A 24,069-nucleotide genomic window follows, 5' to 3' on the forward strand; every position below is an offset into this window, starting at 1 on the left:
GTCCTTGAGCATGATAACACGTGAGCTCAATCAGGTGTGCCGCTGCCCAACCCTTAGAAACCATTTCTGCATTTTCACTAGGTCCTAACTAACTCAACCTCTCCCCTTCTGGGGAAAGATGGATCCACTGTGAGACGGCATCTCTCACGTCTTCTCTGGGCTCAAGTGGTTTGCAACAGGCAGAAGAGGCCAGAAATAACGGGTGTTCCAGATCCCCCCACATACACACACACACCTGACTTTTCTGACCCTAGTCTCTAGGTTTTCCAGCTACCAGCTGTCTCTCTGTGTTGCAAAGCATTGTGCAGTGAAGTCAGCACTTCAGGGTGAGAACCAGGTTACACGGAAGCAACAAGATAGACATCCTTATCCTGGAACTCAGGCAAAAATCACAGCTTCCAGGGTTGGGGGGGGGGGAGAGAGAGAGAGAGAGAGAGAGAGAGAGGCTCTGCTTGAGTGGATGTTATTCAATCTTTTGTCAGTCAGGATGTTTTTCTCTGGGTGAGTGTGTTGTCTGTGAGGCGAGGAGGAAGTTGCAAAGCACTCTCACAGAGGAACACAGAGGACAGAAAATTGTAGCTGTCATGGACTGCAGCTGTTTTTTTTCCTATTTAGAACATACATCCTTTCTCCTTTGTTGAGAGGAACAAAGGTCTTTGAATTTGCCTCAGTAGCTGTGGCCTTGTGAGTTTCATCTCAGCCCTGAAAAGGCCTAAAGACAAAGCAGGCAGAAGAGCTGGGATGGGCCTGGCCTGAGCACAGGGACCAAGGCTGCCCAAGTGGCCAGGGCAGGGAGGGAACATGCACAGCCTTGCTCAGAAGAACTAAGCTTCTTCCTTCTCCTCTTCCCCCTCCTCCTCCCCTCCCTCTCCTCCTCCTGTCTCTCCTCCTTCTTTCCAAGATTTATTACAAGAGAGAAGATTGAGAGGGAGAGGGAGCTAGACAATTGAGAATGAAGGAAAGGAAAAGGGAGAGAGAGAGACAGAGAGAGAGAGAGAGATCCTGGGAATTGAACCTGCTGCCTCTGGAATCTCAGACGTGTAAGTTGATGCTCTAATAGGCTGACCTCCTTCACTGGTCCAGAACTGGGTTTGAATCCTAACTCTGGAGACATTACTCATTTCAGGTAACATGACGTCATACAACCCCCCTTCACAAAGAGATTCTTTTCTTTATTGTTGATTATTATTATTCATTCTTATGAAAGAGAGAAGGCCCAGGAAGCTGCTCAGCTTTGAGGTAGGAAGATGGGGTCTCACTCACGGGAGTTCTGGACTCTGCTACTGAGCCCTACCCCCACCCCCCAGCTTTCAGTAAACTTACAAGCTGCAAAAACCCAGGAATTTGCATAAGAGAATCACAGTTTCTGTTCCTTACATGACTGTGTGCCCTTCAGATATCCCGATGAAATCAGCTCATTTATAAACACTGAAGCAGAAACTGTTAAGGTAGAGATCCCTATAGATTTGATAGATTAAATACAGCCACGTGCTTTACTCCCTCTTGAAAGCCTGTTCAACAAGTAAGTTGTTTTGAAACAGTAAACATAGTCTGACTGAAGTAACTGCTTCACGCCATTCCAGCGGGTTCAGATGTTCTGCATGAGGACCCTGCGTGCGTAACATCACAAGAGAGAGAGAGAGACCTTCTGGGGTCTCGCCCCCACACCCCTCATGTAAAAACATTTTGTTTTTACAGATCGGGAGTCTGTTTTTGTTTTCTTTTGTCTTCTTCTAGCGTTTGCCCTTCTTCCGTAGCCAGTCAACAGGTCAGGTTGAAAGCTGTCAGGAGCTGCTTGTTGCTGGCTTTGAAAGTGACTGGGGTCCATGTGGATTCAGTTGGCTAGGAAGGATCCTCAGTTTCCCCAATGAATGGGTACTCACGGGATGCACCACGAGAAGGTCGATCCAATGCATCCCTTCTTTTGTCTGCTCCTTTGAAATACCTATAAAGATGATAGGTGACAGACAGTCACAGATTTTTGCTACCTCTTGAAAACTTACTGGAAGAAAAAAAGAGTTTTAGAACAAAGTTAGACATCCTATGAAAAAGTCCTATCTTGCTAGACCCAAAAAGAATAAATCATAAGCCAGCCGTGAGGGAAAGTGGGAAATTGATCCAGTCCAAAACAAAGACCCCACCCCCACCCCCACCCCACCCTGCTCCCTGCAACACACACAGGAGTCTTTGATGGGGAGAGTTGACCCAGAAGGAGGGAGATCGGACAGGAGCTCCGAGGAGGAGGAAGATCAGTCAGTTATAGGGCAGCTGGCTCCAGGCAGCCGGGGCCATCCACCTAGCAGACCTCGGGCTCCATGGAGGGCAGTGATGCCGTGCTCAAAGCAAGCCTTCCAACCTAGTTAACGTCTCCTGGTTCTCCTTCCTGCTGGCTCCTGGCACTGGCAGCCAGGCCTTAGCCCTTCAGGCAAGAGATCAGAGAATCCAGGCCTGGAATTCAGCCAGCCCAACAAGAAAGGCTCCAATGGGTAGTTAGTTGAGCCTCTCCAACTAAATGTTAGCAAATGAACCCACAGGGAAGCTCAGAGGAAACCAGCTCCAGCCCTGTTCTAAGTCAGCACCCAGTGGGCAGCCGCCCACAGAGAGATGCAGACATGTCACTGCACCACAGAGACCCAAGGACAGACCCTTAGGAGGAGGAGAGGGAACACGACAGGCAAAAGTAGAGAGGCAGTAATTCGGAGGAGACTCCTGAGACAGTACAAACTGATAACAGGCAGAGAGGAATTGGAAAAACAGCAGGAATCAGAGAAAAAGACAGCATAAAAAATGCAAATTCCCAGGCACCTGAGCAGAATCTTTAACTTCTTTTTTTTTTTTCCCAGATGCCCCCCTCCCCCACTTTGAGGAATAAAAGAGGTTGTTCAAGCAGTGTGAATATGGGGCTGGGCGGTGGCACACCCAGTTAAGCACATATATTACCATGTGCAAGGACCTGGGTTCAAGCCCCAGCTCCCCACCTGTAGAGGAAACACTTCATGAGCAGAGAAGCAGGTCTGTCGCTGTCTCTCTCTTTCCTTCTCAAACTCCTGGCCTCTTAATTTCTGTCTTGTCAAATAAAAACAGAGAGAAAGAAAGAAGGAAAGAAAAAGGAAGGAAGAAAGGGAGGGAGGGAAGAAGAAATAAAGAGAGGAAGGAAGGAAGGAAGGAAGGAAGTGTGAATTTAACTCAGCATTTACAAAGATTGAGAATTCAAACATGAATGATGAAAGCCAAACAATACTTTAACTTGTTTGGGAACAAAGAGCCTGGGAATCTTGGAGGTTCCCGACGGTGTAGCAGGAGTGAACAAAGGGATAGCCTCATCTTTTATGGTGGGATGGAGAGAGGTTGCCTAGATGCGTAAGAGAAATGCCAAAGCGTTTCGGTCACGCGGTCACGCGGTCACGCGGGTCAAGGTCATCACTGCCTCAGTTAATAGACAGAAACCTGACAAGGAAGCAGGAAGGACTGATTTTGTTGATGGTAGTATATTCTTTTCCTTCCTTCCTTCCTTCCTTCCTTCCTTCCTTCCTTCCTTCCTTTTAATTAAACATGCAGAGTTTTTTAAGCTGTATGCATTTTTAACTTTGATAAAATAAACATAATTTTGTATCACCACTCTAAATAGGCAGTCTCACTTGTGTAAAAGTAACTTTCTCGGGAGTCGGGCTGTAGCGCAGCGGGTTAAGCGCAGGTGGCGCTAAACTCAAGGACCGGCGTCAGGATCCCGGTTCAAGCCCCCAGCTCCCCACCTGCAGGCAGGTTCCTTCACAGGTGGTGAAGCAGGTCTGCAGGTGTCTGTCTTTCTCTCCCTCTCTGTCTTCCCCTCCTCTCTCTGTTTCTCTCTGTCCTATCCAACAACAATGACATCAATAATAACTACAACAATAAAACAACAAGGGCAACAAAAGGGAATAAATAAATAAATTTTTTTAAAAAGTAACTTTCTCAAGTGGTTGAAAATATTCTCTTGTGCAGTTAAATAATAGGCACTCGCAGTGTCTTATTCAACTGGGGGATAAACTCAACAACAACAGGGCTGGCCCCAAGATTTTTAGGATCCCTGGGGTATGTGTGTATGTCCTCCCCCTTCTCTCTCTCTCTCTCTCTGTGTGTGTGTGTATGTGTGTGTGTGTGTGTGTGTAGAGAGAGAGAGAGAGAGAGAGAGAGAAGGAATGAGGGAGGGAGAGAGAGAGAGAGAATGACTTAAAATTGTCCTTAGGTTAGGTCAACTCTGCAGAGCAATGTAATTATCACTCTTAGCCAAGCTGTCAATCCCTGCCTCTTCTCTACAAGTTAACCTTTCACTTTGCAAGGCTGCCATATTTCTGGTTCCCAGACAATGGTGCTGTTTATCAAAGTTACTTTTTCTCAGAGAGTAAGGGGCCTCCCCCTGCCCCAAGTGGGTCTTGCCAGAAACGTTGTATTCCTGAAATCACCCACTTCTCATTTTGCTTTGTTTACAAGCATTCGATCTTTCCCCAGAGCACTTGTCATAAATATAACTTGAAGGGGGTCAGGCGGTAGCGCAGTGGGTTAAGCACACGTGGCGCAAAGCACAAGGACCGGCGTAAGGATCCCAGTCCGAGCCCCCGGCTCCCCACCTGCAGGGGAGTCTCTTCACAGGCGGTGAAGCAGGTCTGCAGGTGTCTGTCTTTCTCTCCCCCTCTGTCTTCCCCTCCCCTCTCCATTTCTCTTGTCCTATCCAGCAATGACAACATCAACAACAACAAAAATAAAAAAAACAAGGGCAACAAAAGGGAAAATTAGAAAAATATACAACTTGAAATGAAATATGAATGAGTAAAAACAAAGCCAGTTTTAAGTTCTAACTAGACGTTGTTGTCACCTGTCTGCTGTAGCCTAGGACTCCACTCGGTGCCAGAGAAGGAATTCTGCATGGCCTGCAGAGGTCTGAGGATGCCCCCAAAGGCAGCTTTAAACATTTTATTTCAGCAGAAGGGTTGAAATAAAACTTGGAGGGAGAGGACACCTTTCATATGATCTGAGTGGATATTAATGAGACGTACAGCTGTGTGGGCTTAACTTAAAGTCATCTCACGGGTGGCTTGCCTGACAGTTACTCCTCAGACACCCTGGGATGGGATGTCAGTCCTTCTGAGTTGCAGTTTGCAAAGTTTCAGGGTTGTCCCAGGGTCCAGTGTAAGCCATGAAGACACGAGGTCTCCCCCCCCACACACACACACACATCGAATGCCACCACCCTCCTGGGCACTGGGTGTAAGATTTAAAAAAAGAATGTCTGTTCCTTCCAGTTCTCGTAGGTTCTTCCTATTTAAAAAGAAAAACTGCCGAGGCTGATGGTGGTGCATCTGGTTGGGTTCACGTGTTACAATGCGCAAGGACCTGGGTTCGAGCCCTCAGTCCCTACCTTCAGGGGGAAAACTTTGTGAGCAGTGCAGCAATGCTGCAAGTGTCTCTCTGTCTCTCTCTGTCTCTGTCTCTCTCTCCCTCTATCTCCCCTTCCCTGCTGATTTCTGGCTGTGTCTACCTAATAAATAAATAAAGGTAGTTTTAAAAATTAAAAAGAAAGAAAAGAAAACTACCACTGCCCTACCAGTGTGTTAAGGTAGGGTGGGTTCGTCTCTCTCTGCCAGGCCCTTGACAGGAAGGAAGAGGGACTTTGTCGTTGCGGTGACAAGCCAGCCGTGGTTTAGTTTGAGATCCGAGGAAACTTTGCGTGGGGCCGGCTGGCGCAGAGACAGTTAGCAGTGCGTGTGATTTGCGGCCAGGGGCTAATGGCTGGGCACAGGTTCTCATTTGCATATGCACTCTGCATCCTCCCTGAGATCCTGACACCCCCCAGAGTGGAGGTCACGCACCGTCCCACGCGGCAGATCCCACTACGTGCTGGGAATGGCGAGAGTGCCCACACAGGGTGGGGCCGTGGGGACAGGAGTTGCGGCCTCCACTTGAGGAGGGCTCACCGTGCCAGCCCTTCCTTCTGAGGACACCGCCCGCATTGAGCTCGGCTGTTCCGCAAGCCGCTTCTGCTGCTGCCGATCTTCATAAATGAAGAAGATGAAGAGGCTGGAACTTGGAGGAAAAGTGATTTGCCCAAGGTCACCCAGCACAAAGGAGCGGAACTGAGGCCCAGCCTCCAGTCCACTGGCTCCTGACGCCTCTGGCCCCGGTCTCCCCTGGGAGAGCCTCCCCAGTGAAAAGAAGAATTGCGTTACTTGGGTTCTCACTTTTCTTTTTTTCTTTATTTTTCTTTCATTCTTTTGAAACAACAGATATTATTAGTTTGCTGTTCTGGAGGTTAAATCTCTGGAACTGGTGCATAGGATCAAAACCATGGTGCTCCAAGGACTGTGTTTTCTTGGGAACCTGGGGAGGGCCATCTTCTTTGCCTTCCTAACTTCTAGAGCTATGCAAAGTGCTGGAACATGCTCATACCCAAGTGCCCCAGCTGCCTAATTGCTGCTCTCTTAGACTGAGAAGAGATGCTGTTTAAAAAGAGCAGGGGCCAGGAGGTCAAAATAAAAAATTTATTATTATTATTATTATTATTACTTCTGCTGGCAAAGGGAGAAATGTGGTCCTAGGGAGAATGTAACATTAAATGAAACATATTATATAAGTTTGCAATGAACTTGCAGTGGTGAAATTGCAGAGGAATTCGGAGAAGATAAGGAAGTAATGAAAACACAGCACAGAAGATTCCTTAAAGGGCCAGGCGGAGGCACAGCTGGCTAAGCACTCATTTTATAGTGTCCAAAACCCAGGTTCAAGCCCCTCGTCCCCCACACGCAGGGGGAAAGATTCATGAGTGGTGAAACAGGTCTGCAGGTGTCTCTTCGTCCCCTCTCCCCTCTTAATTTACCTCCGTCTCTGTCTAGTAATAAATAAGTAAAGATTTCCTAGAAGGGGAAGAGAAGGCCAGACATCACTGAGGACAACTAGAAGTTGGCCCAATTGAAGGCAGAGTTTTCTGTCTCATCAGATGCAAAGAGACTTGCTCCAGCTAACCCAAAGCATTTCGGCAAGGGGAAGCTTCTGGAGCCAGACTTCTGGGTTCCAGTCTTTTCCCTGACCGACTTTCTAGCTGGGTGATCTGGACAAGCTGTTTAACTTCTCTGAATTTTAGTTTTTTCAGCTGAACAACAGTGAAGGCTGTGATATTCTTCACCTCGTTGTGGGATGAAGGGTTTAACAGGGAGCCAGGCTATCTGTGGAGTTCTTTCTTCCTTCCTTCCTTTTTTTAAAAAAAAATTTATTTATAAAAAGGAAACACAGACAAAAAAAAAACATAGGATAAGAGGGGTACAACTCCACACAATTCCCACCACCAGAATTCCGTATCCCATCCCCTCCCCTGATAGCTTTCCTATTCTCTATCCCTCTGGGAGTATGGACCCAGGGTCGTTGTGGGGTGCAGAAGGTGGAAGGTCTGGCTTCTGTAATTGCTTCCCTGCTGAACATGGGCATTGGCAGGTGGATCCATACTCCCAGCCTGCCTCTCTCTTTCCCTAGTGTGGTGGGGTTTGGGGGAAGCCAGGCTCCCGGACATATCTGGTTGGCATCATGCTGGCATCTGGAACCTGGTGGCTGAAAAAAGAGTTAACATATAGAGCCAAACAAATTGTTGACTAACCATGAACCTAAGGCTGGACTAGTTCATACCAAAAGTTGGGGGGTCTCCATTTTGTAGATAGTAGCCCTATTTTACTTATATTCCAAAGAACCCATGCTAGGTTTTTTTTTTCTTTCCTGAGCCTGACATCTGATATGCAGATGGACCTTAGTTATTGTCTGGAGAGATGATGTCATGGCTGGGAAAAGGACCAGAAAGCTGGATCAGGGAAGAGAGTAGCTCCCTAATATGGGAAAGGGGTATAAATATTGTTGACTGTGAACCCCATTGATTTGATGTGATCTGGGGCCCATATTATGCTTAGGAGCCTATATGACCTCTGCATCCCTGTAGATCTGAGCTCACATTCTGTGGTCATGAGTAGGAACATTCCAAGTGCCCCGATTTCAGGAGCCATCTTTCTCAGGTGGAACATAGAGTATGTTGTCCGGTCTCCCTTTGGAGGATGGAACATTCTCTACTTTTGTTGATCCACATTGAGGGCAAGGTCCTATTGGGGGCCCACGAAGGGTCTATTGTGTTGTTCCTGATAGAGATGACCGGTAACAATGGAGAGAGGGATCTATTCGAGGTCTAGGCTGTCATGTCTGTTTGGGAATCTCAGGGCTTCCTGACTAGGGCCTTAGCTGATGGGGTGGCCTGACAGTGACTAAAGAGTCATCATTAAAGTATGCCAGTCTCTTGCCCTTATTTGGCTTTTGCAGTCATTACTTTATAAGGTTAGCTTTGGAGTCAGTGAGTGAAATATAATAGGAAGTAGGTGAGGAGGGTATCTAGGTCTAAGTAGATGCTATTTCATTAGGAACTTTATGGTGTCTTTTTAGATCTTTCTACTTGTTTTCTGCATATACTGACTCACTGCAGACTATTGTACACTTATGCTTTCAGGTATATATTTTGCCCTAATTTATGGATACATGTAAACATATGCCCTATCTCATGGGACCTGGTCTGTATCTGCCGGTCTAGCTTCGCAAGCGGGAGAGAGACGACCAAGGACTCATGGCTGAGTGGGACGCAGTTCAATCTTTACTGAGCAGGAATGCAGTGCAAGCTAGCTATTTCTAATCACAATCTTCTCCTTATATATCTCCTGAGGCGGAAGTGTCAGGAAGAGGAAGTACGTAGGATAGGGGGTGAGGAGAAGGAAAATTTGCGAACCAGGATTGTGATTAGAGATAGCCAGATCACACTGCATTCCTGCTCGATAAAGATTGAACTGCGTCCCACTCAGCCATGAGTCCCTGGTCGTCTCTCTCCCGCTCGCAAAGCTAGACTGGCAACATTGACTGGAAATGTGTGGACTTGCTCTGATAACTGTGTAGCAGCAGGGGGAGGAGTCACAGAAGTGGAAGCCGCTGGATAAGCAGTGGCCGAAGAAGCAGCTGTGGAGGCCGCAGGAGAATTCGGACATGTGTCTACCAAAATGGGGGTGGCCGAAGGAGCAGCTGTGGAGGCCGTAGGAGAATCCGGACACGTGTCTGCCAAAACGAGAGCCTCGGGGCAAGATGCAGAGGGCTTAGGGTGGGTCAGGATTGGGACAGGCTTTGCTTCTTCTTGTAAGCATTTATGGTGCTGGGTAAGCGCAATGACCATTTCCTTTAATTCTTGGACCTCAGCCTCAAGGTCCCTTAGCCTTTTGGGAGGTTGCCCTATATATCCCCTAAAAGCTGAGACCATGGTCAAAAGTATCCATGGTGTGGCCCCAAGAAAAATGTCCCAGATATATAAAAATCGTATATAGAAAAAAAGAGTGCAGGATTTGGAAAAGATCGTCCATGGCGGAGAGGTCTCAGGAAAATAATAAGAAAGAAAAAAAAAAAAAAAAGAATCACAGTACCTTAACACGAGGTTGCAGATATCAAAATGGTGTATACTTATCTGGGACTCCTCATAAGTCTGCTGCTTATGTGTCCCTGTTTGGGCACCAGATGCCGGGAGAGCCTGAGGGTGCTTCTTTCCGAGCAAGTGCTCTCTGGGTTGGAGAGAACTCAACTGGAGCCAACCTAGGCTGTTGCGTGGGAGAGGGATCAGGAACTCGTGCTGGGCTAGCGTCACAGGAGAGAGACTCTGGGACTCTCGGAGCCAGAAGGCAATCCCAAGTATATTCAACCAGAAGAGCCGCTGTATATATACTCACCAAGTAAGGTGGAAACAGGATGTGATGTAGAGAGGGTGGAGTGAAAAGAGATTGGTGGAAATCAGGGTGTGTCTAGGAGAGGGGGCGGAGCAAAAAAGGAGTATGAACCAGTGAGGATTAAACCAATGCCCTGCAGGCAGGGTGGTTCTGGTGGTTATGTAAACAGACTGCAGAGTTAAGCAGGGGGAAGCTGGGGTACTGCCCAACATACATCTAGGTTTTGGGACTTTGTTGGGAAGTGAACCACCTGAAATGGAATTAGAGAATCCTTTGAAAGTAAAGGTCTCACCTGAGTAATGAGGCTGAAGGGTTGGCATTCCATGTCTGACGTCTCTGGACACAGTCTGAAGTGAAGCATGTCGAGGTGGTACTTGTTGTGTTGATTCAGTTGGGATCAGCAGATGCAGTATCAATTGGTATGAATTGAGAGAAGCATGCAGGAAAGTGTGCCCCACCCTAGAGGTTTCAGGACTGGGGGAAATATAGGCTCTATAGAGGAAGTGGGAGGTTCCTGTTGTCTTAGGGTTTAAGAAGGCAATAGATAGTTATTGCTGTAATCATATTATTTGTCAACTGGGTTAACTTTGAAAATCCCTTTGTTAGGATTTGCTGTATCATATACAACATCACCATAATTTATGTGCTTTGACATTATTTGCATATAGCTGTGTCTTATAGAATAATGCCACTGGTTGCTTCTGTTCTCTGTAGTCTAAATTTTTAAGAGAGTCAACATTTCAAAGAATCAGCCTATGATCTGTGCATTAAAAATTTTGAGACATTAAATCAATTTTCCCCTCTTATATTAATTAGATAGTGATTTATATGACTACAAATTAATATGAATGTACATAAACACCATTCCCACCACCAAAAGACTGTGTCCCATCCCATACCCCACCCCAGAAATTTTTACTTTGGTGCCCTACTCTAAACTCAGTCAAATCCTGCTTTGAGTTTCCCTTTCTGTTCTTCCTTCTCAACTTCTCTTATTTTAATTTTTTTTATATTTATTTTATTTTATTTTTTCCCTTTTGTTGCCCTTGTTGTTTTATTGTAGTAGTTATTATTGTTGTTGTTGTTGTTGGATAGGACAGAGAGAAACGGAGAGAGGAGGGGAAGACAGAGAGGGGGAGAGAAAGACAGACACCTGCAGACCTGCTTCACCGCCTGTGAAGAGACTCCCCTGCAGGTGGGGAGCCGGGGTTCGAACCGGGATCCTTATGCCGGTCTTTGTGCTTTGCGCCACCTGCGCTTAGCCCGCTGCACTACAGCCTGACTCCCTCAACTTCTCTTTATGAGTGGGATCATCCCATACTCGTCTTTGTCTTTCTGACTTAGCTCACTTAACATAATTGCTTCTAGCTCCATCCAAGATGGGTCAGAGAAGATGGGGTCATTGTTCTTAATAGCTGCTTAGTATTCCATTGTGTATATATACCACAGCTTTCTCAGCCATTCGTCTGTTGTTGGACACCTGGGTTGCTTCCAGGTTTTAGCTGTTACGAATTATGCTGCTATGAACATAGGTGTACGCTTATCTTTTTGGTTGGGTGTTATGGAGTCCTTGGGGTATATCCCCAGGAGAGGAATTACTGGATCATATGGAAGGTCCATGTCTAGCCTTGTGAGAGTTCTCCAGACTGCTCTCCACAGAGGCTGGACCAGTTTACATTCCCACCAGCAGTGCAGAAGGGTTCCTCTGTCCCCACAGCCTCTCCAGCATTTGTTGCTGCTGTCCTGTTTGATGTATGCCATTCTCACAGGGGTGAGGTGGTATCTCAGTGTTGTTTTTATTTGCATCCCACCTTTTTTTAATGAGAGGATTATTGGTTTACACTACAGCTATTGGTCCATGTGCAGAACTTCTCAGTTTTCTGCAAAACACTTTCACCCCCAGCCTAGGGCCTCCTCCGCCCTCAGGCATCAGGGCCTGAAAGCACTGCCCTGGGGTACCCAGAGCCCTTGACTTTGGAGCAGCACACCAGACCCAGTCCAAGTTCAGCTTTCTGTGTCCCCTTCTGTTCTTATTTCTCAGTTTCTGTCCATGAGTGAGACCATTTCATATTCATCCTTCTTTTTCTGGCTGATCTCACTTCCCATGATTCCTTCAAGCTCCATCCAAGATGAGGGGAAGATAGTGAATTCATCATTCTTAACAGTTGAGTAGTATTCCATTGTGTATTTATACCACAACTTTCTCAGCCTCTCATCTGTTGTTGGACACCTGGGTTGCTGTCAGGTTTTGGCTATTACAAATTGTGATGCTAAGAACATATGTGTGCCCAGATCCTTTTGGATGGGTGTGTTGGGTTCCTTAGGATATATCTCCAGGAGAGGAATGGCAGGGTCATAGGGTAGGTCCATTTCTAGCCTTCAGAGAGTTCTCTAGACTGCTCTGTGGAATTACTACTGAGGGTGTCACTCTCACATCATAAAGTGAATTTGCTGAAGCCCAGCAGTGACTTGTGATATGGGTGGAGATTGGATGACGATAATGATGGTGGTGGTGGTGGTGGTGGTGATAGTGGTGGTGGTGGTGGTGGTGGTGGTGGAGGTGGTGGTGATGGTGATGGCCACCATGTCATGGGATCCTTGGGAGAGGTGTGCAGGTGCAGTGACCCGGTGGTCACACAGGTGTCTCTGCATCTATTTCAGGCTTTCACCTACCACCACATCCAGGAGATCATGGTTCAGCTGCTCCGCACAGTGAACCGGACGGTCATCACGATGGGCCGGGACCACGTTCTGATTGTGAGTAGAGCTCTTTCTCTTTGTCAAGCGTTCTGCACTGTTCTGGGTCAAAAGAGTGGATTTCCAGAAAGACCGGATCCTGTCAAAGCAACTGATCACTGCTTTGTTGGGGGAGTGTATCAGGAGAGCGTGCGTTGCCGAGATGAAATAAGAGGTAGAAATCGTTCACCCAGCGGGAGCTCCGGGGGAAGGGAAGTTCCCAAGTCAGAGCAGTGACAGGAGCTCTTTGTAGGTGTGCCAGGCAGAATGTTCCAGACTTCTGTCTACCGGAAGCCTTGGTTGTCTAAGTGTCTTCGCTTTGCGTGAACTCTCACCCTTGGATATGAGAAGAGTGTGACATATAACAGAGCAGATGCTTGATAAATTATTCCTGAGTGAATGAGTGGGTAGAGCAATGCTCCAGGCAGGGACTGCGATGTCAGAAGATGCCACCGGATGATTGGCACAATGATTGGCACGCCCTTCAGCTGCATGAGTTTGAATCTTACAGCTTCCACCTTTCAAGGGCCACGGAGGCTCCTCACGCTGTTTGTGAGATGACCTTGCGTTGTACGTGCTGGTAGCTCGCTACTAAGTACATGATTGGCAAACACCACCTGGTCTCCAGACCACTGGACTTCATTTCAGGAAGCCCATCTGTGACCAGGCTTGGGGGAGGGGGGCACTGATAGGGCAAAGAACAGAGTAGGCAGGAGCTATTCACTCCATCTCTGGAAAAGGGATTGTTTCCTGGAAGCAGCCAGTGGAACTGTCTTCTTTACACCTGCTCACGTCCCTGTGTCTGCTGAATGTACACCGTGTGCATTACAGGACTGAGGGTCTGTCCCGCTTGTCCGCCGCACACCCCCAGTCCCACCATGCCTTACTCATTTGCAAGCGTCTACATGGGCAGTTCTCCTGGTGCACCCAGACAGCATTTCAGTTTCCCTTCTCTCCGTGCCTTCCCTGTGGAGCTACAGATGACGACCGTGGGTGTGGATTTATTTCTCTCCTTCCATGTACAGAACCTTCTTCCCTCTGCACCTCTCCCTAAAGGCGGCGCCTGTTCGAAACCCTGCCTGGGTCACAGGACAAGCCAGCCTCTTCCCTCTCGCACGACGTGTCTCTGTCCCCATGCGTTCCCTATGCTGGCGGATCCCCAGTCACAGCAGACAGTCCTGGTTGTTTGTCTTTCTGGCACTGCCTTCCCACTGCTGTCTGGCTCCTCTCAGCCAGGACATGCCCCAACCCTAACCCTGCTGCGTATCGATAGCCTGACCCCCTCTCTGCTTCCATGGCCTGGCCGCAGCCAAATCAGTTTCCAGCCTTCCAACTGTCTATCCAACCATTCACTGACTTGGAGATGGATACGGTTGTCTGGACAACGCCCAGGGGCATGCCCCACCGCCACGCTGCTCTTCTCTCTAGTTCCTCTCTGTGCATCTCAGTCTGCTGGAATCCTGCCTTGTCTCTAGCGTCCAGCATAAACCCAGACATCGTGAACCTCAACTGCCTGGTGGGCATCCCCACACACACACATTCCTCTTTCTACCCATCCACCCCCCTCTTTTTTGCCTCCACGGTTATTGTTGGGGCTCAGTGCCAACACTATGAATCCACTGCTCCTGGCAGCCATTTCCCCCTTTTACTGGATAAGACAGAGATAAATTGAGAGAGGGAGAAGGAGAGACAGAGAGAGAGAGACCTGCAGACCTGTCTCACTTCTTGTGAAGTGTCTCCGCTGCAGTTGGGTGTCAGGGTCCTGATAGGGATCCCGCTTCTTAGTCCGACCAAGTCAGCTGACCCACTCTGTTGTGCGCCAGAGGAGGGGGCTGAAGGGGCCGGACCAAGGGCAGTAGGAGTGAGTAAGCTGGGGGCCTTTCCCTATGGATTGTGGCAAGAGAGGAAGCCAAGAATCACCCCAGGACACCATTTGCCTATGAATAGCATGTTTATTGTATGGCAAGCAATGGCTTTTATAGGTTGGGGTAGGGGGAGAACAGGACAGCTATGGCCTAACCTTATATGGTCAGGAATGGCAAGGGAGGAGGGGGCCGCTGGGGGCCTTCAGAGACAGTTACCATATATGGTCAGGAGAGTGGGAAACAGGGAAATGGTGAGGGTCTTTGCAGTAACCAGTGGTCGAGCTAGTTTGGGGAACTAGGAAGTGAAACCGCCAGCTAGCACAGAGGGGACATGAGCCCCTGCTTGTAGAAGGCTTACAGGGGGGCTCAGTCCCATTCGGCAGGTTCCCTCTTGTTCAACCCATAGAGGTGAAAAAGCCCCTGGGGAGACTGGCAGAAAGCCTTCACCTCCCAGGCATCTCGGGGTCTCCCCCTGGACGGCCTGCTCCACATTCAACCTCGGCTTATGCAAGGTCCCACAGGTGGGGAGCCAGGGGCTTGAACATAGATCCTTGCATGGTTCCTTGTGCTTCATACTATGTGCACTTAACCTGGTGCACCACAGCCCAGCCCCCTCTTCCCTTTAAAAAAACAATAGTTTTATTGAAGTCTGATTTACCTGCCTGAAATGTAGCCATGTGTAAATGTTCAAGGTGGTGAGTGTCTGTTAATTCAGAATTCAGAGGGCTGCACGGTGATCAGCATGGCCCAGTTTTGTGTCCAGTTCACGCCCCGCCTCCCTACAAGTTCCACTTGAGGTCACTCTCCTTCCCACCCTACCCTCCCGCAGCCCCAGGCTAAGCCGCCCCCTGCCCACACTCTATGCAGACTTGCCATTCCTATAACTTCACAGAAGCGAGGCCATGTTGCTCGAGATCCTGTGTGTCTGACGGTTTCCCTTTCCATGTTCCTGAGGCTCATCGGTGTTTTAAGATGCGTTGCTACTTAACTCCCTCCTTGCTGAGTGGAGCACAGTGCATAAATACACCAAGTGCTGGTCCGGTCACTAGTTGATGCAGATCTTAATCCCTTCCAGCTTGTCAGGATTATGATTAATGCCGCTGTGAACTGTCATGTGCAAATGTTGCATGAACATTTTTTTAAAAAAATTTTTTCCCCTGGGTAGGAAGCTAGGAGTAGAATTTCTGGGGCCTGTAGAAAGGGCATGTTTCAACTTTACAAAGAACTTCCCTCGTGTCTTCCATAGTGGTTATCCAATCGCCATTTCCACGGGCAATGGACAAGAGTTCAATTTATTTACTTTCTCACCAGCACTTGGAATGGTCAGTCCTTCGACTATTGTAATGGTTTGGGTTGAATCTCACTGTTGTATTAATTTGCTGGTCCTCGGGGGAATCAACACCGCCTACCTTCTTTTCTTGAATTGTTCGGACAGTGACTATTCTGCCATCTCCTCTTCTCTATCCTAAGACTTTCCAGTCTTGGGTTTCACTGTAAAACGGCTCAGTAACCCGCCTTCCTAGCAGAATTGCTGTCCAAAGCCCGTAGTCACGCGAGGAGCATTTGTCCGTGAGTCTCTTGACCTTGTGGCCAGGTATTCATCCAGCATTTCGCAAGAACCTTCCTGAACTCAGCATGAGACTCAGGCATAAGTCACGGTGCTCTCTGCACTCAAGAGAAACCCTGGCCACCTGCCATGGAAATTCTCTGAAGGTGTGCCGCCAAGGGCTTCCTCAGCCCGACTCCCCACTGGCCCCGAGTGGCCCATCCCCATCTCTCTGAGTTCTTCAACTTAGAGTGCGGGCCTGCCCTACCCAGAGGCACTGTGCACGCAAGTTCCACTTCCGGTTATTCTCCTTCTCATCCCAGCGTCCGCCTAACCCCAGTCTAAGCCACCAGGCCCCTACTTTGCCTATGGTTTTTGGTATTGTTTCTTTGTTTGTTTGTTTTGCCTCCAGGGTTATCACTGGGGCTGGGTGCCTGCACCACGAATCCACTGCTACTGCCATTCTTCCCATTTTGTTGCCCTTGTTATTGTTGGTATTGCTGTTGTTACTGTTGTTGGATAGGACAGAGAGGAGGGGAAGATGGAGAGGGGGAGAGAAAGATAGACACCTGCAGACCTGCTTCACTGCTTGTGGAGAGACCCCGCAAATGGGGAGCCGGGCGCCCAAACCGGGGTCCTTACGTCGGTCCTTGTGCTTTGCACCATTGTGCACTTAACCCGCTGCGCTATGGGCTGGTCCCCTAAATATCTTTATTGGATGAAGACAGTCGGAAATTGAGAGGGAAAGGGGAATAGCAAAGGAGAGAGACGGAGAGTCACCTACTATGCTGCTTCACCATCGGCAAAGCTTTCCCCCTGCAGGTGGGGGCTGGGGGCTTGAACCGGGTCCTTCTTCTTCTAGCGTTTGCCAACTGGGTCCTTGTGCACTGTAACACATGAGCTCTACCAGCTGTACCACCACCTGAGGGCCCTGGGCCAACTTTCTCAGAACAGTAAAGCCAGAAACTGAAAGAAAGACACCATAGCACTGAAGTTTCTCCCAGTGCAGTGGGGGCCAGGCTTGAACCTCAGTTGTATGAATGACCAAGCAAGCAAACGCCCTCACAGTGAGCCACTCCGCTGACTCTCTGTCCTCTCTCTTTGGCAAAACAAAACACAGAATTGCGTGGAGGAGGCAAGTGGGCTCTCCTGCCTGCCTCTGCCCTGGTAAAGTGGTTGGCGTGAGAGCAGGAGAGTGTGGGGGCAAAGCCGCCGTGTCTCTGGGGGATGGCTTCTGTGGGTGACGTGCCAGGCTCTGTCACAGATAAGAGGCACTGTGACTCCACATGTCCCTGAGGAAGAAGACACAGTCCCAGTCCGGCGAGGACTTCAGCAGCCATCATAGCCAGAGAGGCTAGAACATCACAAAGGAAAGTTGGACTGAAGCTCCCTGGCGCGTGACGGAGCACGGCAATGTGCCCTGTGGGTGATTCAAGAGCTGGAGCCGGACCGTGTCCTGGCCTGTGCTCCTCCAGGTGGGCCTCCAGGTGTCTTGTTCCCCCGGCCAAGAGGTCTCAAAGAGTGGGTGCGGGTGAGGGGTGTCTCAGGGGCCAGCCCTTGCACCCCAACACAGCCTGCTCACTCTTTAGAGAAAGCACCCAGGCCCTCTGTGTCCTAGAGGTGGAGGGGGAACAGACACACCCCAGGAAGCAGCTTCCGGGAAAGGGGGCCAGACGCTGCCAGAAGTGTTTGGAAAGGAAGCAATCGGGATAATTTTGTTGAAATTGGGATCTTGCTTTTATTCCGAGTAGTTAAAACCAGCCTCCGGTTGATATATTTTGGGCCTGATTGATTACCCTGGTTTGCACAGTGGAATCGATTGAGTGATTAAGTAAAGGGAAACGCAGCCAGCACCATGCCAGCCCCAGGAACTCACAGCGGTTTGCCTGTGAAAAGGGGATCGACCCCTCTGCATGGCCACAGACACCCCCACAGCCAGGGCTAGAGGACCAGGGCTTCAGGCCCCCTTCACCTTCCAGACTGCAGGTGGCCGCCTGACCTCACCCCTCTGCATGAGACGCCGGGGGCCTGACTAGCCACCTCTGCCAAGCCCCTGCCCACCACAGCAGATGTGAGGATAGTCCCCCTGCCCCCACCCCCAAGCCCAAGCCTTGGGACCTCACCTTTCTTTCCTCTCTACCCTCAAAACACAGTTGGGAGAGGTATATTCTTTTCTATTATCTCTCCTTTAAGAAAACATTTTATTTTTTTTATTGGATAGAGACAGAGAGAAATTGACAGGAGGGGGCAGATGGAGAGGGAAAGAGACAGACAGACACATGCAGCCCTGCTTCACCACTCACAGAGCTTTCCCCCTTCAGGTGGGGAACAGAGGCTTGAACCCGGGTCCTTGTGCACTATAATATGTGTGCTTCACCAGACGTGCCACTACCCGGCCTCCCTTTTCAGTTATCTCTCAGACACCCAGATTAATCAGACAGGAAAGACTTGCATGAAGTCAACACATTCTGGTTTTTTTTTTTTTTTTTAAATCAGAAAGAGCAGAAATCAAGCTTAGCTGGTTCACTCAGCAGTCCCTAGCAAGATCATAATAAAGTTATTCTAATTTCATCTCCTATATTTGGAACATCATATTGGTTTTCCTCCTAGTGGGGATATAGAGTTGTCTTTGAAGTTGAAAAATGATGGGGAAATAATGCAAAGTGATGACGAAGTGATGGTACAGGTTTGTGGGCAGAGCAGTAAAGACTGTGGCGGTGGGAGTCGGGCGGTAGCACAGCGGTTAAGCGCAGGTGGCGCAAAGCACAATGACCGGAGAGAGGATCCCGGTTCAAGCCCCCGGCTCCCCACCTGTAGGGGAGTCGTTTCACAAGCGGTGAAACAGGTCTGCAGGTGTCTGTCTTTCTCTTCCCCTCTCTGTCTCCCCCTCCTCTCTCCATTTCTCTCTGTCCTATCCTACAACGAAGACATCAATAACAACAACAATAATAACTACAACAATAAAACAACAAGGGCAACAACAAAGGGAAAATGAATAAATAAATATTAAAAAAAAAGACTGTGGCGGCGTGTCCATCTGAATGAGGTTCTGGACTGTTCCCCATCTTCACGCCGCCTCCACTGTGTCAGGGCACACCAGCCCTTCTGTCAGAGGGACACTCAGTTCAGAGTTAGTTCAATTCAATCAATTCTTTCCCTCCGTGGGAAGGATACGGAAACCCTCAAAAGGAAACACGCCCCACCCCACTCCACCCTGTGCCCTGCCCCATCACCATGGCGTCCTCCTACGTTTACCTTTTATCATCGAAATCAACCTGAACTAGTAATGGAGTCTGGAAACCTAGGAAAAAATATGTGAGTTTATTGCAAAAGATAATATCCCATTTAAAACAGTTTAGAAATCTACAAAACCTCACGTCAGGACACAGTCTTTAAGAAGGTGCTCAGGAAAGGAGCTATCTGTGATTCCAAGTACAGTGAGTACCCCTATGACTATTATTATTATTATTGTTTAACTGCAGGGAAAGCTACATCAACACCAGCAATGGAAGTTGATTTGGGGCATACCTGTCTTCTTTCCTTTATGTTTTATTAGGTATTTTTTAATTTTTTAATTTTTGCTAAATTAATATCTGTCCATGAAGTCCTATAACTTCAAGAGCAACATGTCCATAGAAGCAATTTTCACATGAGAAGAGCGTTTTAGCGTTTGGATGTGTGTGTGTGTGTGTGTGTGTGTGTGTGTGTGTGTGTGCGTGTGTGTGTGTGTGTGTGTGTGTGTGTGTGTGCATGTGTTGCATGCTTTCATATCAGGTGAGATGGTTTTATGCTCAGCAGGAAGGTGTTCACTGGATCCTCTTCCCTGGTACCCATTGCCAGCGTCCCCTTTTCAGAAAGAGACGTCCTGCCCAGCCCTAGGCAGGGGGCCGAGCAAGGCTGTGTTGTGCTTTGCGACGGAATCTGCTGTAGCCTCGGCCGGTTTGGTCTCCAGGCAAGCCGGTATTTCCCAGCTACGATCTCACCGAGCCCAAGCTCACGGGCAGCGGCAGCCCCCACCCCCAGCTAGTGTGCCCATAACAACGCAAGCTTGCTAGCGGCCTAGCTCCTGGGTCTGCTAGGCAGGCCTCGCCCGAAGCGTCTCTTGAATCTTGCAGGCCAACTTTGGCAGGTGTACCCGCTCAGCAATGGGTCATTCCGCCCTGGCACGGAGCTTAGGGAGTAGGTAGGGAGAGTGGGCGTTTACAGCTCTGTTTGAAAATAGACAAACAGGCTCTGAAAACTCGAACCGTTTGTCCGAGAGGAGGTGCTCGGCGCACCGTCCAGCTGCCTGGGTCTCTCACTGGTCGGAGGCAAGGCGATTGTCACTCTGGGTGTGCTGTCTGAGAATGTGACTGACTGCGTTTGAAAAGGAGTGTCGGCAAAACAAAGTAAGGTGGGAGCTCTGCTCTGAGTTGAGATCATTTAAGAGATCCCAGATGAGCCTGCTCTGATGGGAATATCCTCTGCGCTGTTGTCTTCCACGGTTGGGGCCAACTGAGAGAGGACTGTGTGGAGACAGAATGCTCCGTGATGGTGTGGAGACGAGGCTGCCTGAGGTTGACAAATGTGTTCGTCTTAATTCCAGCTGAACGTTACGCATTCCAGTCTCATTCTAGTGGGTTTCAATATCACACTCAAAGCAGACCGAGAACATCTTGAATGACATTCCAAGCCTTAAACAGGGGAGCTGGGGATGCCTTGTCAAATCTCCCTCTTGCTCTCACGAAAGAGCTTTTGCACTGCCGCCTGGTGACAGGGAAAGTGGAGACGCTCAGAGGGGGCCGCTTGGCTAATCTCGACTCACAGTGGGGTACGTACACCCCACGTTCACACAGGGGGCTATAGCCGGCAAAAACTGACTCAGGCACCTGACCCCCAGCAATGGGGCTTCTGAGGGCTCTGCTGTTTGAATGTGCAGAGCCCGGGGGGGGGGGGGAGCAGTCCAAACACAGGCTGGGCGGAAACACGACTGAAGGAACCTTACCAGCTGGCCTCTCAGCTCTAAGAGTGGAAGGCAAGCTACTTAGTGGTTTTACTGGAGGGCTTTGCTCAGCCATGCTCCCTGGACTGGGTCCATGTGTGCAGTGGAAGGGTGTGAAGGGAGGTCTTTTCAAAGACGTGAACCAGGCTTTCAAAGAACTCAGACTTCAGGAAGGAAAGCTCTTTAATACCAAGAGGGAGAAATATATATTTATCTCCCAGATGCCCTCACCCCCTGGCCTGCAGACTCTTTATTGGGTGACCACAGCCTGGCCATCAGCAAGGGGGTCTGTGGAGACCAATGGACATAGTCTGTCACCTGCCTACAGGCCTAGCAGTATATTTCATCTCTTTATCTCTGTCGCATCTAATTTCCTGATGAGATAAAAAGGACAGACGGGCTTCCAGGTCTCGCTATAGCGGCGGCAGCCTAACTGCAGAATCTTCAAGTTGAGCCTCAGATCACATCCCACCCCCTCCGCCCTTGGACCCTGGACACCAGGCCAGGAAGCATGGCAGCCTTGGCCATGATCTGTTCTGTCTGCAGGAGAGTCACCCTGGTGGTCTGGAACCCTAGGCTAACTGTACTCTGCACAGAGCTCAAGGTTCATTCAGCACCTCCCCGACCCCCCACCTGGGACTGACGGGCCATGGAAAGGACCCACTGTGCCGGGGTGACCCTGTGACCCAGGCCCTGCCTACCCTTCCCACTGTGCTTACGTGCCAGTGCCTTACGCAAATACTCCTTGCTTGGTGCATTTTCTCTTTGCTGCCCAGGGAATCTGCTCCTAAGCCTCCTCTTCCTCCCTTCTTGACACAGCTTCTCTCTCTCTCTCTCTCTCTCTCTCTCTCTCTCTCGCATGAGAGTTGATCAGTATCACAGAGTATTGGGAAGTACACAGTCTTCAAACCAGGGTGCAGCCTGGGACTTGGCAGCTGGTCACCCAGGGTCACGAGTCCTCAGGAAGCTGTGGAGCTCGCTCACTGGAGGCTGCTGCTCAGGTGTCCCGTGGCACTCAGCCAGACTGAGCCTTTCCTGTTTGAGGTTCACAGCTCACGACCAAGGGCCTTTGCTAAGAGGCAGACAGGGCCTGAGGGGCGGGTGCCCCAAGTGGTAAGAGAGGCATCAGAGGCAACGCCCCCACCAAGCTCAGATCCACCAGAAGCATTTCTTCTTCACCTTCTTGCTTTTCCGCCTCAAGTCCTGTTTCTCCGGGGCAGGGGCTTCTGCCAGGAGCTGGGATGGTGGCGAGGCCTCCTCTGTGGGCTCGGCTTCCTCCAGCGTCTGCAGGACCTCATGGAACCGGCCTTCCTGCTGCCGAAAGTCATATTCCACGCTGGAAAACAGAAAATATAGGAGACGGAAATTCATACTGGAGCACAATGGTTTCACATCATGTCTCTGTGTCCGGCAGGCAGGGGGAGAGAGGCCAGCTGTGTGGCCCTGGGGAAACTGCCCTACCTCTTTGAACCCGAGGTCCTCACCATGAAGCTGGCATGTAATGGCAGGAGAGTGAGCAGTGGAGAAAGCCAGGATCTGCAGGGCATACTAGTGCTCTGACCCTTGGGGTTGCCCCAGAGCCTGGGAGGCAGGTGGAAGAAAGGAAAGAAAGGAAGAGGAGGGAAGGAGAGAGGGAGGGGAGGAGGCAGGGAGGAGCCCTGCAGAGCTGCCCAAAGACATGCTCCCTTTCCTCTTCACTGCAGCGTCACTCTCTCTCACGGGCAGCTTGCAGCACAGGGCACTGCCAAGAAGGAAACCAAGGCTTCTAGAAGCATGTTACTGGTTTCCTGCCTCAGCTCCCAGAAAGCCGGAGGAAGGGGGAGTTTGGAGGAAACACAGAGCCTTGAAAATAGGACACCCTCCTGCTTGCTGTGGTCAAATTGAGGGCAGGGGTTTTTTTCCCATGGAGGGTAGAGAGGACCCTGTTTGTCTGTGATGTGTCCTGATGGACTGTCACTGGTCCTTCTGCCATCTCCACGGTACCTTCCAGAGGCCCAGGAGCCAGAGCCAGCACTGCTGACAAGGCAGGTCAGGAGGGCCCCTCATGGCCAAGGAAGGAAGCCCACAGTGGGGCCTTGTCGCAGGCCACCGTGAGACAGGAAGGCCAGGCAGGGAGGGGGAAGCTTCAGAAAGCCAGGTGGCCTGTTGTATAGCAGACTGACTGATGGGTGTCCGTGAGTGGGGACCATGGGGGGAGCGGCATGTCTGCTGCTTTCCTCTCTGCACTTTGGAAGATCTTCTCAGCTCACTTCTTTTCACTTTCTGTCCCTCCCTGGTCCCCCTCTGTAGGGGCCACTCCTGGCTGGATAACCTATAAAACGGAGGAAGTGAGGCCAGGTTTCCCCAGGCAAAGCCCCACCATCATTCAGCTGAGGGGTCTCAGAGAGGCCATTTCTCGCTCCTAGTGACCTGTGAGAAGCAGATGCACCATGCACTCGGCCGGGCACCGCAGATCCAGCCCGCCACCCAGCCAGCATTTGGGGAGCCCCTTCCATCTCCAGGCCTGGTGCTGGAGGAGAAGAGGTAGACAGACAGACAGACACCCTCGGCTCCTGGCTCCGCTAGTTCAGTGATTCTGTGTCTGCAGTAACAGGACAGTTCATTTAAGAACATTAGAAGCCTCCTAGCTGAAGTTTGGGACCTGTCAGGCAGGTGAGCAGAGGCACTGTGGGCCCTGCCCCTGGCTTGTCTCTGGGCACAGGCTGGGCTTCCGTCTCCCACCGTGGAGGCCTGGGGAGATGAATGCAGAGGCTGGGGAGGGGTGGTCTCTGACAACCTCTGCAATGCTCCCAGGAAGCACGGCAGTCACAGTCCTCCCAGCCCTCACCCCAGTCAGAAAGTGACCTTCATCCTGAAGCACCAGATGAGCCACAGAAAGTGACTGTTCCTTGCTTGTTCTCGGGGCATCTTATGCAGCCTGGTACAGGACATTCCTCCATTCCATTCATTTAACAATCCTTCTATCCACTAATCTATCCACCAGTCCATCTATCAGTCCATCTATCTACTCACCCACTTAACCACCAATTTCCTTATCCATCATACCATCCAGAAATCCTCCCACGTATCCATTCATCCATCCACCCATTCACTTATCCATCATTCCATCTGTTCATCCATCTGTCCCTCCATCCACCCACTCACCCATCTTTTCATCCATCCGTCCATCCCTCCATCGGTTCATCC

General features: G+C 49.8%; 2 protein-coding genes across 2 annotated transcripts in view; one reads left to right on the forward strand and one right to left on the reverse strand.

The window, feature by feature from the left end:
- Positions 1 to 24,069, forward strand: part of DOCK2 (dedicator of cytokinesis 2) — a 352,493-nt gene that overhangs the window by 143,601 nt on the left and 184,823 nt on the right. Inside the window, exon 21 of the mRNA XM_060197015.1 lies at positions 12,417 to 12,512. Coding sequence (XP_060052998.1) covers positions 12,417 to 12,512 — 96 coding nt within the window. The remainder of the gene's footprint in view (positions 1 to 12,416; positions 12,513 to 24,069) is intronic.
- Positions 21,797 to 24,069, reverse strand: part of INSYN2B (inhibitory synaptic factor family member 2B) — a 97,000-nt gene continuing 94,727 nt past the window's right edge. Inside the window, exon 4 of the mRNA XM_060197163.1 lies at positions 21,797 to 22,219. Within this exon, the coding sequence (XP_060053146.1) occupies positions 22,033 to 22,219 (187 nt within the window). The 3' untranslated portion in view covers positions 21,797 to 22,032. The remainder of the gene's footprint in view (positions 22,220 to 24,069) is intronic.

The sequence above is a fragment of the Erinaceus europaeus genome, chromosome 9, assembly GCF_950295315.1.
Source record: "Erinaceus europaeus chromosome 9, mEriEur2.1, whole genome shotgun sequence".
Taxonomy (NCBI): Eukaryota; Metazoa; Chordata; class Mammalia; order Eulipotyphla; family Erinaceidae; genus Erinaceus; species Erinaceus europaeus.